Source organism: Centroberyx affinis, unplaced genomic scaffold, assembly GCF_046629955.1.
Source record: "Centroberyx affinis isolate AG114_WGS23_722 - 3 ecotype Tasmania unplaced genomic scaffold, CSIRO-AGI_Caff_v1 ptg004612l_1, whole genome shotgun sequence".
In the NCBI taxonomy this organism is placed as follows: domain Eukaryota; kingdom Metazoa; phylum Chordata; class Actinopteri; order Beryciformes; family Berycidae; genus Centroberyx; species Centroberyx affinis.
Window position 1 is genome coordinate 260,869 of NW_027282223.1, and position 17,294 is coordinate 278,162.

Here is a 17,294-nt window from a genome sequence, read left to right on the forward strand (position 1 = left end):
ATGATGGACTATGTGGGATCTGCACTGATGTCTGAAACACTAAACAACAATATGCTCTTGTAGAGAGGCACAATGATTCCTTTCTCCGTCCTGAGAGATTGCTGGGTTTTCTTTTCCTTATCGCAGTAATAACTTGCGTGGGTTATCATCATCATTTTCATTTGTCAAACTGATCATTCCACCTCCATGTGATGCCATTGGCTGCGTCTACGCACTTGGCATTTAGCATGCCAGTGATTTGTAATCCTCTTCATCATTATTGGGGGCAGGGTGGGAATGCAGAGCCAATACATTTTTTGAAAGAGTGGCTTGTTGCGCTTGTTCTTTCTCTCTCCCCTTGTTCTCAGGATGACCGTAGAGATCAGTTGAAAAGTTGGTGTGATGTTCTATTGATTCAGACAGAAAGTGAAGAAACTGAAAGTGATGTAGATGAATGACTGAACGCTGACCTTCTCCACCTCTCCCGAACAGAAAGCAGCCATGGCGTCTGGCGATGTCGGCGTGCCCGTCTGTCTGTATGGCTCTGCTGTCTCTCCTGCTTGCTCCGGCACTTGGACGTAAGTTACCCACAGTTCAATGCTCAGTGCATTCAGTGTCACCATACCCGTATGAACGCCACCATTGCAGCAAATCTGTTTGCCATATAAACAGTGACAAACAGAACTGGTGTTAGTGTCAAAACCCAACCCCCTGCATGTTGACTGTTCCAGTGAGGTCATTCGCTTTATCAAAACTCACAAAGCAAAAGCCAAAAATAGCTGCGCTGGTCTGCTTTTGTGAGATTAAATCAGATTAAATCTCCCCCGTTCTGATAATCACGACGACAAGCCCGCATCTAGAGTATGAACATGCAGCGCAGTGCATGCACGCTAACTCAAGGAAAACATGTGCACACACAAGAGGAGGCAAACAGTGTTTTGGATAGGTGCACTGCTTTTTGAAATTCACCTCACAGCGCACGTGCATCTACATGTGATGCCCTTAATTGCGGTTCATCTCTCGCTCGTTGCACTAATGACTGGGTCTTTGCGCGCATTGCCACGGCAGGCAGTAACTTTAACAACTTGAAGGCCGCATGCACAGTCAGATAAGTGTTTACTGCGCAGTAAATCCGGGAGCGTAAATACCGTCTCACTACCGTATCTCATTTCTCAGCAGTTATGCGGGATCTGAGAAAGGCTTCCAGATGTGCGGCGTTCACACAGCTCGCTCCAAATGAGCTGACTCAGGTTATTGACTGGGGAGCCCCTCCGGCCGTCCTTTCATGACTTCCAGATCCCTGTTTCACGGGGGTTTGCTGTTCTCCTTCAGAGTGGGGAAAGAGGGACACAAGGAGAGCGCCCTCTAGTGGCCAACTCTGCCATCCTTTCCCAATGCCCCAAATACCTAAGTGACGGTGCAGCTTTATTTTTGAATTCCTTTGAAACTGCTACAGTACATGTATACTTAATATTGAGCAGTGTGTTCCATTGAAACATTGACTGATTACACATTCTATCAAAGATAAGCTTTTTTGAAGTCACATATAATTTATGTTAGCCGAGTTCTTCGATGGCACTGGAAAAACTAGGCCAGCCTTTTGTCTTATAAATTTACAAGACAGAAAAACACGCCAAAATAAAATTAGATTGTTCAATCAGCTGAGAAATATGGATGATGAAACGCCGAAAGAAAATGGCGATGTGATGTATTGCCGGTTGCGGTTTCCACCAAAGGAGACTTCCATCTTGATAAATCACTCACGTATAAATAAAAAGGAAAGCGGCTCACCTGCCAGATGCACCCTCTAACATCTTTCTGAAGACATTAGAAATATGGCCTTGACTTTCTGACTCGGCAGTCATGCGAGAGTAGCCGCCACATTTATCAACATTATATTTCCATCTCTTATGACATATTTGGATCACAGGGGGTGTCTGCGGGTTCTGCATCGTAAATCCTAAACACCGTGTTGATATTAGTCTGTGTTTGTGCTTTTGAAGTATGTGACATATTAGCGTAGTTGTAAGAGAAACCCGCGCTGTGATGCTAATCGGCTCTGGCATTGGAGACCTTGCTTTTTCCCTTGTATCTGTCCTCTGGAGGACTTCAGCTGAATGAAACTGAATGGTAATGTATTGCATTTGTCAAATTCCGCAACGAACATGCATAATAAGATTACTTTTTTTTTGCTTGTTTTGCTTTATCAGAGCTAGATCTCAACAGATTGGATGGCGATACTGTCTGCCCACCAATGAGAAATGGACAAGATGACCTTCCAGGTGAAATGTGCTTCATTGATACTCTTATCTTTGGGGAATAACGAGCTGAAGTGGGGGTGTATTCTAACGAAACTAAAAACAGCAGCTGAAGCAGTGGTAAAACCTACCAGCCCCGGTATTAAATCCCTAAAAAGAGAAAATAGACTATCCCAAAGAAGGTGGTGACTTTAATTAGTTGAACAGGGTGGGCTGCCTAATGCCTCAAGACACCTTTAGGTCTCAAATGAGGCAAATAAAATGTTCCGCTTGAGCCTGACAGAATTTTAGTTGGAACAATTCGAACTCAGCAAGATTGTAATTGCTCACCACTGCCGTCTTTGAAACCATTCGCTCCCTCAAAGCATCTGCACATGTTCGACTCTGTGGTTGTGGGATGGGAGGCGTGTTTCAGAAGAAAACTAATTCATTTCAGGTGGGATTCGTGATTATTTTGTGCCTGTGTTTTCTTTCATCATAATAGCTGCCAAGATGTCCACTGAACGGCCCACTGTACTTTTTTTTTTTTCTGCAGTCCAAAGATCCACTTTTGAGATAGTGTGACCATGAATAAGTCACATAGTCATGAATGTGATTCCAGCCAACAGCAACAACAGAAACATAATAATCCTTGTTATGTGTTATCATAAATAAAAATTACATTAACAATGCTAATAATAGTGCTAATGCTAATAATGGTAATAATAACGCTAAGAATGCTAATGCTACTACTTGCATCCACAGCACTGTATCAATATCTCAAAGTATTATACTTTATAATTATATTATTAGTAGTAGTAGTAGTTGTAGCAGTAGTAGTAGTAGTATCGGTACTGTTGTTGTTTTTGTAGATTTATTTAAGTAGAATCTTATTATTTTTGTTGTTATGATTATTTTATGACATAATATTAACCCTAATAATCATTATCACCATCATCATGTACATCATACATGTTCTCTCCCCCGTTTAGGTTTTGATCTGATCACCCAGTTCCAGCTGGATGTGATCCCTCTGAAAGGCGTGAGGAAGGTGGAGGGCTCCACTCCCCTCCAGGTGGCGTACCGGCTCGACAGGGAGGCCAACTTCCAAATTCCAACCAGGTAAGTACAGTAAGGACGGCAAAAAAAAACACAAACGTTGGAAAGGAATGGTCTCCGATGCAGGTGTTACATTATTACAGGTCCCGCACAGGTGTTATTGCACGGCCAGCAGCATATAATTGGGAGAGAGAAACATGCCTGAGCCTATGTGGCATCTCTCAGAGAGAAGGGCGAGGTAAAGGGATTGTGTGTGTGTGTGTGTGTGTGTGTGGGGTGGGGGGGTGGGAGGGGCACGTGCACGTAGACCCCACTTGAAGCCATTTTTATATATCTCCGGGAAATGCAAAAAGACATATGTCATCCTGCGCTCCCTCTTGATGATTTATCCTCTCTTGTATGGATTCATTAAAAGGTTTAGCATGGAAAAAAAGACTTCAATAGCTTCTTCCTGTGAGGCGTTTCCATACCTTCCCCCCCCCCCCCCCCCCACATGAATTGTGTGAGTGAGTGTGCGGGTTAACCGCATTAGCACTTTATATAACTGAAAGACATCTCGTGGTGTTTCCCAGTGGGCCTGGTCTGGTCTGTTGTGTCTAATCCCTTTTTTCCAGCAGGCCCGTTTTTCTCAGAAGCCGTTATGTAACTCGCTGCTGGCACCCTGCGCCGCGCCAATCAGGGGCCCTGTCACACCGAATGTAAATACATGTTTATTCCCCCCCCCGGGAGTCCGGTGGCGCAAACCGTGCTTTGAAGTCTCGTCGTCGCCAGAAGGCTTTAGCCACGGTCCGTCTTCTCTTTCTACTTAAAACCTAAAACGGGCAAAGACACCGAGTGGTCTTCATTTGTTTTATTGGGTTACAGGAAACTCCTTTTTTTTATTGCCGCACCTTGATGATTTACAAGATGGTAAAAAAAAAAAAAAAGGCCGGCTGCAGCGCCCATCTATGAACACGCCACCTATGGAGAATCTGGCTTGTTAAGAACACAGGGAGCACTAGACTGTGGACAGGCCTGTGTTAAGCAGGACTGGAAGCAGTAATTGAACCGTTGATTGGAGCGCCGGGGCAGCCTCTTTCACAGTGTCTGATCTGTAACATAATAGCGTGTTTTAAAAGCAGTCTTCGCTTCTTTGAAGTGTTTCACCCCGTTTTATTTGGATTTGAATCTAAAAGAGACTCACGGTGAGGCTTTGACCGTTAAAAGCGCTATTTTTTTTATTCATGTCTCATGCTCGGTTTGATCGTAGTTGTGGAGAGCCGTGTTCATGTTGTGATCATTGCATTCGCTTTGACATAAACCTTATTTTGAGAATATAACCAGGCTAGGAGCTGTGTTTGAGCTGTTCCTGTCAGTATCTTTAAAGTCACAATGAAACTTCCTTAATGTGATGCATTTCCTGTTAAAACAGGATGTTGGGGCGGGACATAACGTGGGGAGGGATCATTCAAAAGTGTAAACCAATGGGAGATCAGTTAGGGAGATAAATGCAGTCTTATTTGATGGGAGGGGCGGGATTGTTCAAAAATCTGTAATGGTTTTATTGGTTGGAATTTTTATGTAACTTCCTGGGACACGATGATGTCACTACTATTTTCTGTTTTCAAGGAAGATATAAAAATACAAGAAAACATGTTTTGTCTTCTTTTTTGGTATAAATTGTGAAATAGGCCTATGGTATGAAAGTTTAAATGAGCTAAAAAGGCAGAAACAAAATCGTTTCAGTGTGACTTTAAGTATCTAACAACATGACTGAGTTGGATGAACTTGAACACACTGCCAACAGTCACCTGTCTTAAATGCCCTTGGTTCCTCACCTGATTTTAACCCTTCCCAACCCTTTTCCCCCCTTCATGAATTCCCCCCTCTCAGGCTGAACTTTCCCCGTGGCTTCCCTGACGAGTACTCCTTCATGGTGACCTTCCGCATGATCAAGAACACGGTCAACAAGGTGTGGAACGTTTGGCAAATCGTGGACGAAGACGGCCGCAAACAGGCCGGCATGAGGCTGAACGGGGACCAGCAGGCCCTGGAGTACTTCCTGATGGGCGCCGACGGCAACCTGCAGACCGTCACCTTCCCCGGCCTGTCCGTGCTCTTCAACACCAAGTGGCACAAAGTGATGATCGGCGTGGAGCGCGACCAGGTCACCCTGTACGTGGACTGCCAGCCCGTGGACCAGAAGCCCATCAAGGGCAAAGGCCCCATCAACACGGAGGGAGACACTCTCATCGGCAGGCTGGACACGGACTCCGACGCCTCTGTAGTGGTGAGCGGGGACGCAGAGTGTCCCGTTGTATTTAATCACCGACTCTGCTTACAAGCCGTATCGGTGAAGTGGTGCTCTCTGCGAACAAACAGGGTTTCAGGTTTATATGTGTGCTGAGCTCTGCTATAATTCTCGAGTGCTGCTGCCACAGCAAAGCCGCTCAGTTGGGTTCCACCGGAATAAAAGAAAACCTTAATCCCTGCAGAAAATCGCAGTGGTGGAAAATCGAGCTTTTACTCACACAGCCCACAGAGGGCATTGATTTAAAACTACAAAAATGACTGCTGCCGTGACCAAGCATTCGCAGATTCTTGCTCAAATGTTACAAATCCTGAAATGCAAATGAATCCCATTGTGTTGCTGAATGCGCGATAACGCTGATGTCTCTTTTTAGTTTGAACTCCAGTGGATGCTGATTCACTGCGACCCGAAGAGAGCCCAGAGAGAGAGCTGCAACGAGCTGCCTGCCACTGAGGTACAGTAACAAGGACTCGGATCTGCTCGGCATCTGCTCCGGTCTGACAGTGTGGTTTATGTTCAGGTTGATAGGGCTTCCAGCAAGGTTTCCTCTGCATCTGCATCTGCTGAGAGGAAACAGTGCAGAAATGCTAAGATGGAGTGTAACAAATATTCTGCCAAGCACTTTCTTTTAGTACACACTTACAGTAGCACCCAGGGGCTGCAGTTCATCCAAAACAAATTTGGCAAGTTGGCCCATTCTAGAGACATTTATTGTCAGACAGCAGATTGGAGTTTTAGTTGTACAAACACTTTTGGGAGGTAGAGCTGCTCTGGAGGCAGAAATCTTCAATGGGCGGAGCCAAAGAACCACAGTTTTTTGGAGCACAAGTTAACTAAATGGCAAAGAAGGAAGTCTGGTCAAAATATAAATAAAAAATGTAAATGAAATAAAAATGTATTCATTCCATTTTCTCGGCAGGTCAGCAGCTAGTTAACTAGCTTACATAGATAGCTACAGGTGGGGTCATCCCTATGTTCCCTCAGCCCTATGTTCCCTCATGATTCCCCCCCCCCCCCCCCTCCAAATTAGGCCCCATGTTCCCTCAGCATCAGAGGGTTAGGGTTAGGGGGCGGGTTAGGTTTAGGGTTAAGGGTTAGGGTTAGGGTTAGGGGGCGAAAGGGGCGAAAACATCACCTTGGAGGTACTGAGGGAACATAGACATGCTCCCGCTACAGGCTAGTATGGCTAGTTTGAACTTGGAAGGTCAGCTAGCCTAACTAGCTAACCTGGATAACTTTTTATGGCTACTAGCAGAGCGCTAGGCTTCATAATATTAGCTTCCTCCTCTCTTACCTCTTGTCTTTTTCACTGGGCTTCAGGCCAACGTTACTTAGCAAGAAAAAACAGTGGTTCTTTGTTTCCACTCATTAGGGTTAACTCAACAAATGAGATTATTTCTGCCCCCAGAGCAGCTCTGCCTCCCAGAAATGTTTATAGAACTGAAACTCCAATCTGCTGACATCTCCATCTGTAAAGTCATCCATGCTGTGAATTCTAGAGATAGCTTTGTTTATCTAATCACTTCGGCCATGATGCAAATGTTCCTATCCACTTAAGAAAGGAGTATTTCCTGGCCTGGTGCGCTCTATTAGATTTAAGGCTAACATTTCTGCTTCAAGCTGTATCTTTTCAGGCCTAGCCGACACTGAGAGCGCACATGGGGTTTGTTGGTACTGTGGGCTCTGTATTGAAATGACAGCATGATATGCTCACTGCTATGATTTTGAACAGGTGCGCTTCTGCTGACACTTTGGGTGAGGGTGGTGACTATTTTCACTAACTCTACATTTATCTTATTTCTCTTGCTTCTTCAGATGTATGCCAATGCTGAGGTATTTATTTTTCTACTCCCTTCTTTTTTTTTCTTTGTGTTTTTGAGCCAATAATCTACTCCAATGCTTTGTTGCCTAATTATCTCATTGCTTTGTTCTGTATCTCATGTGTGGTGGTGTTTTAGTTTGTTTGTTTGTTTGTTTGCTGTTTCAGGGTTGTATGGGTAAATCATTCATATGTTCCTACACTAATTAACAGTGCAACCAGGGATAATTTCAGAACATAAAGCATGTAGAGAAATAGAGAATCGAAGTGAAATGGCCCAAATTAGAAGCAGACAAATGCCTCCAGGCTGTGAAAGCAGAGAAGTATCTCAAGGACTTACTACTTATTGCTGCCTACAGTTTCCAGTGCTGAAAATAGACTAAGTTCATGGGTATTTTTATATCACATACATATAAAGATAACATTAAAATTCAGCAATCGCCCAGTTTGGAGGCCATACCAGCCACAGTCTGTCCTTTTAGTCTGCTTTCAGAGCATAATCTTATTAATTACCAGACTGCTATTTTATTTGATATGAAATATCTCATGATTCCAGCTAAATGGTAGGATGAGGCAAAGCCTAAGTGATGCTTTGAGGTGTAAATGTGCCCGGCTTTCATGAATATAATGCTTAAGCTAGTAGAATCACTATCATCTTTTAAATTGCTTCTTAAAACTTAATTTTATAGACTTGCTTTTACTGTATGTGATGTTGTTTGTCCAATCATGTTTAATATTATATTGTTTTTACCCTCTGTTGTGATGCCTTCTTGTGTTTACATGTTTTAATTTATTTTATGAGGATGTTGTTTGCTTTTATTTGATTGTTAGTTTTGTCAGTTTTAAAAAAGTGTGATTGGAAAAAAATATTATTATCATTATACCACTAATATCAGAGTGGTCTTCTGTGGTACTCTGTGTCTCATGTGCTGACTGGTTGTCGCCTCTCTCAGCCGGAGAAACCAATCCAAGGCCCCCCAGGAGTCCCTGGCCCAGAGGGCCCCCGAGGGCCCCAGGGAGAGGACGGCAGAGATGGCAGAGATGTAAGTATTTCCCCCTCTATAATGGACACAGTAGTTACTGATTTCTACTCTACTTTGATTGTCTAAATCAAAGAATATGCTGTCTTCGTTTGTACTTTCTTTGACTTGGTTGCTTTATTCTTCCCTCCAGGGTCTTCCAGGTTCTCCTGGCAGTCCAGGCTCAGCCGTAAGTATTAAATGCTGAATGATGTAGCTGCAATACACTCACATAATTCAATTTCATCGTGGGGTGTCTGCATCATTCTCCATCTGTCCGCTCGTTCTTTTGTTTGTCCGTTTGTCACGCAATGTCTAGCAGAATTTTGATTAAATTTGGGGGTAATGACGCACATCAACACTGTGTTTGAGCATTGGCCGAAGGGGGATGCAGTCATCAGTGGTTAAAACTGAAAATTATAACATATCTCCCACTCCGCAGGTTTGAATGACATCAAATTTGGTGCACACATCCAGCTGTTCTTTTACAGCATATTGGATTTTCCACCACTTTGGGTTTCTTGAAAATCAGTTTTCTGATTTGAAATGTTTGTTACACATTTGAAACATAATTTTCACATTTGTATAACTTGATACTGATTGGCCCAGAGGGTGATTGCATCATTTGTAGGGGGTCGACATGTTTACTTCATTCACTGTCGCTGTAGCCTTTGTTATCTCCATAGCCGTACACGAGCTCGGGTTGTTGTTGATCTAAATATCTACAAGAACAGCCCACCTTTCATTGATTAAATGTTGACTGTCGCTGCCTCGGTGTATCTTAGCAACAGCGCGGGGCGATGCAGGAAGAAGATAAAGCTGTTTTTCTCTTGTTGTGTCTGTCTCCTAGGGCAGCAAAGGGGATCAGGGCGAGATCGGTCTTCCTGGACAGAGAGGCCTGCCTGGCCTTCCAGGAGCTGCTGTAGGGAACATCACCTCCTCCACTAGCTGACACACACTGTTTAGAATCTGTGCCCATAGTGTGTGCCTGTGTGTGTGCGTGCGTGTGTGTGTTCTTATGAGGTCCAAATGTCCTCACAAGGATAGAAACATGAGAAAAACCTCCAAAGTGGGGACATTTTGCCGGTCCTCACTTCTGCATGGAGCTAGATTAGGATTAGGATTTGGGTTAAGGGGTAAGATTAGAATTAGGATCAGGTTTAGGTTAGGGTAAGGGTTAAGGTTACTTTAAATGAGGTTACTATTTTGCACCATTAGGGGTTAATTTGGATTAGGTGAGGGTAAGGGGTGAGAGAATGAATTTAGTCAATGAAGCTTGTCATAAATATAGCAAGACAAATGTGTGTGTGTGTGCATGTAAGTGTGTGTGTTGAGTGTTGGGCAAACGGTTGCAACGTTTGTGTAATTTGCTGTCATTTTTCTATAGGGATCCTCCGGCCCAATGGGTCCCAGAGGGCCTGTAGGGGAGAGAGTGAGTAGCCATTTAGACCACTTCAAAGCCCTCCAGTTGCAACAACTGTCATATTTTCTGACCAGAGACCATCTTAACTGATTTTGATTACGTTTTCTTATCTGATCACAGGGACTTCCTGGCTTTCCTGGACCACCAGGTGCTCCCGTAAGTGCACAAATCTCTGTTATCATAGCTGCATGCATGGATACACAGCTAATTGTCCATGTCATAATAAGGACTAACCTGGCATGTGCTGATTTTTACACTCTCAGAGTCAAATTAACACTGACAATTTTGCTGTGTAAAAAGATTGAATCATGGCAAGCCAATGGTTATGCTTAGCTACACTGTTTGATACTATAGTCTGTATTCATTTTGGAAATATTACATTCTCAGTATTCATATCTTGATCTGTCTCACTCCACAGGGCCCAGCATCTGAAGGACCCGCTGTATGTGTTTGCTATAATTGTGGTTTTCTGCTCTACTCTGAAACCTGGTTCAAATGAGCTCATACATGGGTGTACAAGTGAATGTGCTGTGCCAACTGGTGTGTGTCTGTGTCTGACAGGGACCACCAGGGAAACCAGGAATCCCAGGAGACGAGGGAAACATCGGGCCTGAGGTCAGGGTTCAAATTTAAGATACAAGTTATAGAGGGAAAATATCATATTGTGAAAAGTTTGTGCACATGTGGACGTATAACTTGGACATTGTTGTCCATCAAATACTTTAAAGTTCATGTTTCATGTTTTTTGATAATGTTCCCTGTGATTCTGGCAGGGTCCTGCGGGTCCCAGTGGAGGACTCGGCGCCCCAGGGCTTCCTGGCCCTCCTGGACCACCAGGGCCTGCGGTAAGGAGAGGATCCAACCTTCTGTGTTGAAATGTAGCAATTTAGTGTTCATTTTCCATGTTGTTTGTACTAGGGTTTGACCAATATGGGTTTTTGAAGGCTGAGACCGATACCAATGTTTTTGGGATTGAAGCTGCTGATTGATGATATTTTGTGCTGATGTCCAATTTCTTTGAATTTGACCATTTACACCCAAAAATTCCAAGTATTAGTGTTGTTTTGATCAATTCTACAATAAATATGTAATCAAACAACACTGCATCATATCAGAGGTGGACGACACTGATTGGTCGATATTGGCTTTTACATAAAAGGTCAATCTTGACCCCTTATATTGGCACACCTGGACATCTTCTCCAGCTCAGATCTGTGTGTGAAATCCCGAGTGTGTGACTGTGTTGCATGCCGCAGTATGTTTTCACACTGCCTTGCCCTCCACACTGGGACTCGCTGCTCTAGTGGATTTATGCAGACATCTAAACCCCCGCGGCTGTTTTAGATGTCACTCTGCTGTGTTTTAGGGGCCGCCTGGTGCCAACACTGAGGGGAGTGGGGAAGCTGTGAGTGTGTTTTTACCGTCTTTCACAGTGCCAAATGTTTCCTGAATGCATGACAATTGGATTTGGCGGCAGCGATTCGCTCCGCAAAAATTGAGACACTGAAGTTTAGAAGCTGTGCAGTGGGCCATGCCTGTTGAGGATCTGACTGACTGGCTGTCTGTTTTCTCTATGCCTTCTATTATTTCTGTCCTGTCTGTATGTGTGTGTGTGTGCAGTGTCCTGCTGCCTGTCCTGCTGGACCACGGGGACACACTGGGCTGCAAGGGATGAAGGTGAGGAATTTAAATAAAGGACACTCTGAGATAGGATTTGACTTATATGGAAGGTCAATACCAATACCAATACTTTTAGACTGAAGTTGACCATAGCCGATTTGACCATTTTCATCCCCAAAAAATGAGTTTTCAGTGTTTCTCCCAGATTTAAAGCTTTAAATTTGATCATTTTCATGCCAAAAAAATAGAAGTATTCAGTGTTTCCTCCAGAATTATATTCTTGTCAGGGTGCCAGAGCCTCTGAAACAGCTTTTAGACCATCATGTGACACTAAAACTCTCCATTGAAACCCAGAATAATGAAGAGTTAGCCCCACCTATTCAATGGTAGAGGAAACTCTGGGATTCATTAGACCTTTCAAATGAAAAATTAGGCTACATAACCTTATTGAACAATTAAATGCATAAATAAAAGGGTCAAAGAAAATAAAATTTCAGTGCAGGTTTACAGACTTTTTATGAAGATATGGAAGAACCTCTATTGTATTCAAGGTGGACGACACTGACTGGCTGATATCTGATATTTAATAAAAGGCCAATATCAGCCCCATATATTATGTAAACCAATACATCTGTCTAATCCTACTCAGTGACTACCAGCATCAGGTTCTAGAGCATCTTTGTTCTCTGCTCCTCATGCCGTGACAATTAGTGCCTCCTACAACAGCATCAGTGCTGTAAAACAAATGTGTAAGTCGATCGCTTTGCTGCCCTCAGGGACACAAAGGCCTGGCTGGTGAGCCCGGCAAACCCGGAGACGACGGAGAGAAGGTAAGCGAGACGGTTAAAACAAAGGAAAAATATATCAGCTCATCCACAAAAGGAAGTATCATCTCATTTAACAGTTCCTTTCCATTGAGATTTGACTGTGTATTCACAATTGAATGCAAAACGGCTTCCAGCTGTGTGGAAAGCAATTGGCACCGGGAACAGCTTGTCTGCTGTTAAATTTTGTTGCAGCATATAAAGAGCGTAATGTGATTATTTCTGTGTTTGTTGCTTAATGAATGTGTTCCGGTTTGTTTATGTGCAGGGAGACGCCGGACCGCAAGGTGCGCAGGGTCCCCCGGGACGCATGGGAGATGATGTAAGCCATGCCTCTTTTTCCACATTCATAAATCACAGTATGGGCTTACAGTAGAAGACGAAGATATGATATATAATATATCATATATGTTTTGTTTTAGGGGCAAAGAGGGCCTATTGGATTCCCTGGATCCACAGGAGAGAAGGGAGACAGAGTAAGTTTAAACTGAAGCTCCTCCATATTGTAATTATTTTTGTATTTTTATTTTTTTTTATCATACCTGTATGCAGTGTCCGAAATTAACTTTTTCTCTCGACTTCCAAGGCCTGGTAAACAGAAAAACCTTCCAAGAATCATTTTTATTGGCCAACATAATTAATATTAGAGGTGTGACCAAGTCAACTCGATTCCCAAGTCAGTCTCAAGTCTTGAGGCACAAGTCTCAAGTCAAGTCCCAAGTCTAAATGTAGATTACCAAGTCAAGTCCATGTCATTAATGTCAAGTCTCAAGTCTAAATGTAGAACAGCAAGTCAAGTCAGAACAAATCAAGAGTCCAGTATCGATTTAATATCTTAAAGAAAACTAAATATCTATGACTTTTAAGTGCAATATGGTTTTAATAGGATATAAACTTGGTAAGAGCATCATGAGTTTGATTTCTATAATCAGTTTCAACTTCAATAAATTCAACCATTCCATACAAATTCAGAAAACAGAATTTAAATTCAGTCGTCTGCTGGAACAAATCTCATCACCTTCAATCCGAGTCATTTACACAAACACAAGATCTCAAGTCAAGACTTTAGAAACCTTTTCAAGTCATCAGAGTACAAGTCAGAGTCAAGTCCCAAGTCAGCAGGACCCAAGTCAAGTCGAGTCTCAAGTCTTTTCTTCATGCATCAAGTCAAGTCTCAAGCAATTCACATCACTGACACAATGCATCAAGTTTAGAATTCATCATGAAGCTGCAGCAGAACTCAATATAACCGAGGCATTCAAATGTTTTCATCCTTATTGATTTATCCACCCGAGACAAACTTTACTGGCATTTGGCTGCTGGTAATCTCAGCCTCTGCCTGTTAGCGCATAACAACACTTCTCCAGAACAATAATGATGATAAAGACAGACCGACAGTGAATGTAGCGTTGCGTTTGTGGCTAAATACCATCGGCTGTGTTCTCTTCCTAGGGTCCTCCCGGTTTCAACGGCATCCCCGGACCCACCGGCCCGCCCGGAGCTCCCGTAAGCAATCTTAATTTGATCGGCTCGATATCCTCTGCCCTTTGCAATTTACTGTACGAGGGGGGGAAAAAAAAGGGCAGGATAACGTTAGCGATAACGAACTCTCCCGGGGCCCGAGGATTGTTTTTCCACGACCGCCGGGGGGGCCCCCGATGATGTAATTTTGATTGCGCTGTGATTTCCTCCCGCCAGGGCGTGGAGGGCATCCGAGGACGCCAGGGACTGGAGGGGCCCAAGGGTGAAGAGGTGAGTTCCGCGCTTAATATTCCTACGCGATTTGACAGACCCTTTCCGTTCCGTTCCGAATCGATGGTTTGACGTTGTTTTTCCGTCAGGGAGCTGTGGGGCCGCAAGGAGAGCAGGGTCCTGCGGGAGAAAAAGGAGACACTGTAAGTAAACTGATAGGATTGATTAGACCGATTGATTCAGCGGCGTTCGATGTTCTTCTGCCACTTCTTCCATCCTTCAGCAGGCTTTGTAAACATGATTCTAACGCTGATTTACAGGGAAAATGTGTATAAAATGATGCACAAGACTCTAGGACCAATGGGACTCTAGATTTTTGCACTTTTCACTACTTAAGGGGGAATTTAAGGGGGAACTCGGGGTGCGAGGGGTTAATATCGAGTGTGATTGTGCGGTGTGACATTACAGGGAGAGGCTGGCAAAGACGGCCTGGATGGAGCTGCCGGGGCTGACGGTGCCAAGGTGAGTTCAGGCTCCACCTGACACCACACACACTCTGTCCTACAGCAGGTCAAGTGTCAACAAGCGTGTGTGTGTGTGTGTGTGTGTGTGTGTGTGTGTGTGTGTGTCCGCTGGTCACATCTTCTGATATGACATTTGACAGTAACAGCCTGTCGTCATTTGTCCCGCTGACATTTAGTATCTAACATAATGTATGCTATAGAACACTGTGACAATTATTATTAATTATTCATCATTAGGTTTCGACTGATATAGGCTTTCGAAGGCCAATATGATGTGATATTTTTGTATTGAAGCCGCCTAAATTTTGAACCAATATTCAATATCTTCACATTTTTCCAATTTCATGCCAAAGAATTACAAGTATTCAGAGTTTCCCCCCAGAGTTTTATTCTTGTCAGGGTGGAAAAGCCTCTGAAACAGCACCTTTAAATAAAAAAAATAAAAAAAATACTATATAACAATAAAATGAATAAATACAATAAGAAAAGAAATTCATATGTCATGTCAGGTTTTCCAGACTGTTTTTCTGGAGCTGTGGTTAGGGAGGAACCTCCATCATATCAGCAGTAAACGACATAATATAATATTATGGCCCGGTGTACATATAAATATATATATATGTCAGCAAAACCAGTATATCAGTCTAACCCATGATTTTATGCTGCATAAACTCTTCATCTCAACAGGGAGAGCCTGGTGTTCCTGGGACAGGCGGTGTCAGGGGGATCGTGGGTATTCCAGTGAGTCCAACTTTATTTTTCATTCACCTTTGTGCTTCTGACTTGAAGAATATAATAGACAGTTCACCATTGACCTGAATTCTACGCCACACTTTTACTGCAAAGCATGCAGAAGCGAGGGAAACCAACAGAGCAGAACCCGCTCTTTGAAGCCACACAGCAGTTAATAAAACATTTAGAGGCAAACAATCAACAGGCAGGAAAATCCAATACCAAAAACCTCAGCCAGCTTTGCCTGCAAGGTTATGCAGGTTAGAGGCTTGGAGTGTAGAGCTGACTGGAGAAACATTATCTCACAGTTTCCCTTTTCCTTTCATTTTTCCACAAATGAGAATTTCCAGGTGAAATATTGCAGACCCTCCTAAACCCGCCACTGCTGATAATAACCTGTATACATCAGGAAGCTTCTTTCATAGTAACTCCTTTCTATGTCACAGCAGAAAGATTAATTATCTCCACCAATGAAGTTGGAGGGAGGTTATGTTTTCACACACTTGTTTATTTGTTTGTTAGAAAGGTTTCTCAAAAAATAACACGTTTTTGGATGAAATTTGGTGGACAGATAGTCCTTGGCCCAAAGATCAGCTGATTCGATTTCGGTGAAGATCCAGATCTGGGATTTCCGTCATTAGACAATTATCGTTTTTTAACTATAACTATTATGTTGCGTTCATGTGCTGGTGGGAAAGTCCGACATTCAGAACACCGTTGCTTTAATGTGCTATTTTGTGGGGAAATCAAACCCGGAAGACAAGCGAAAAGTAAACATGAACAAGTGGAGAATAGTTGAGTGTTGGCAGAGATTTATGCTCTACCAAGTTCCTTGTACTTGTTCATGCAGCTGTTTTTTTTGTACAGATATTGGAAATGAACATACAGTACAGTAAGTCTGATGCTGCCTCATTGACCTGTTTGCCTTGTGAATTAAGAATCGCCCCACTCCGCACAAAAAATAAGCAATGCCATCCAAGAATGAGGCGTGTGTGTGTGTGCGGAGGAGTAATACATGAATTGATTTCCTGTTTTCTTTTTGCATGATGCATCGTGTTGTTGTTCTGTTCCCAGGGGCTGCCAGGGAAGCAGGGATTAGTTGGGCCTGCTGGTGCAAAGGTAATTGGAATTGTCCTCAGTTTAATGACGCATGTCCACATAGTAGAGCCGGGACTTTATTATTTGCCGCGCCGCTCGACTTCATTGGGTTTCATTTTTTGGCGAGCGGACTGTGTTTGAAATAAGCATACGTTTTGGAATGAGGAAAATGACTCATTGATCTTTCTGCTGGGGACTTTAGGGGGACGCTGGCGCCGAGGGAGCCATCGGGCCGGTCGGACTTCCCGGGAAAACTGTGAGAATCCTCCACCGTGCCATCTGTCCCGCTCTTCCTATATTCATCTGTTAGACTAGGATGGGTTTGTGATGAGTCGTCTCTTTTCCCTATAGGGTGAGACCGGACCAGCCGGGGAAGATGGGAAAACAGGAGCCAAGGGCGCCACCGTGAGTTTGTCTTTACTTTTTCAAGTTTCTGTGTATTCAATTAATTTGTAGTAACTAACGTATAAATGATTACCCTTTATTACAGAGGTTTAAGCTATATCTGTATGACTGATGTATGTATCTACCATACGTTTCCAGGGTGAAACAGGGAAGCAGGGGCCAGTGGGGCCTGCAGGTGCTCCGGGTATCGAGGTGAGAAACTGCTACTTCCATAAGGTCTCACATGCTGTGTATAGCAAGTGATAATGTAATAAATAAAATAAAATCATACACATAGAACATTTCACACAACAGTGTAACCCAAAGTTGTAAAGGGACACAGGAAAAGGAGAAGCATAAAAAGCATAAAAAGTATAAATATATGTTAAAAGTATATAAATGCTGGATAATGTAAAAACTTGTCAAAATACAAAAAATGTCAAAATAAAATAAAACTTGTTAATGTGATTACATATGACTTCATAAGGGCTGTAACATATTTTTGAGTTATGATGTAATAATAATATTGGCTTATAATACGATGAGGGTAGGAATAAAAGAATGTAATAACTTGATTTGTAACATTATGGTCAG

At 43.1% G+C, this 17,294-nt stretch overlaps 1 protein-coding gene across 1 annotated transcript; it reads left to right on the forward strand.

Annotated features, from left to right (window-relative positions):
* Window positions 1–493: 493 nt before the first annotated feature.
* Window positions 494–16,913, forward strand: LOC139665554 (collagen alpha-1(IX) chain-like; the record flags this gene model as incomplete). The annotated part of the gene is made up of 28 exons (XM_071544607.1): window positions 494–557; window positions 2,190–2,261; window positions 3,209–3,338; window positions 5,148–5,544; window positions 5,939–6,019; window positions 7,381–7,398; window positions 8,338–8,427; window positions 8,558–8,593; window positions 9,254–9,325; window positions 9,791–9,835; window positions 9,947–9,982; window positions 10,245–10,268; window positions 10,388–10,441; window positions 10,600–10,671; window positions 11,193–11,231; window positions 11,447–11,503; window positions 12,223–12,276; window positions 12,539–12,592; window positions 12,693–12,746; window positions 13,723–13,776; window positions 13,969–14,022; window positions 14,112–14,165; window positions 14,431–14,484; window positions 15,174–15,227; window positions 16,293–16,337; window positions 16,519–16,572; window positions 16,668–16,721; window positions 16,860–16,913. Coding segments are annotated over exons 1-28 (1,926 nt in total), but the record flags the coding sequence as incomplete, so codon positions are not given.
* Between the last annotated feature and the right edge of the window lie 381 nt (window positions 16,914–17,294).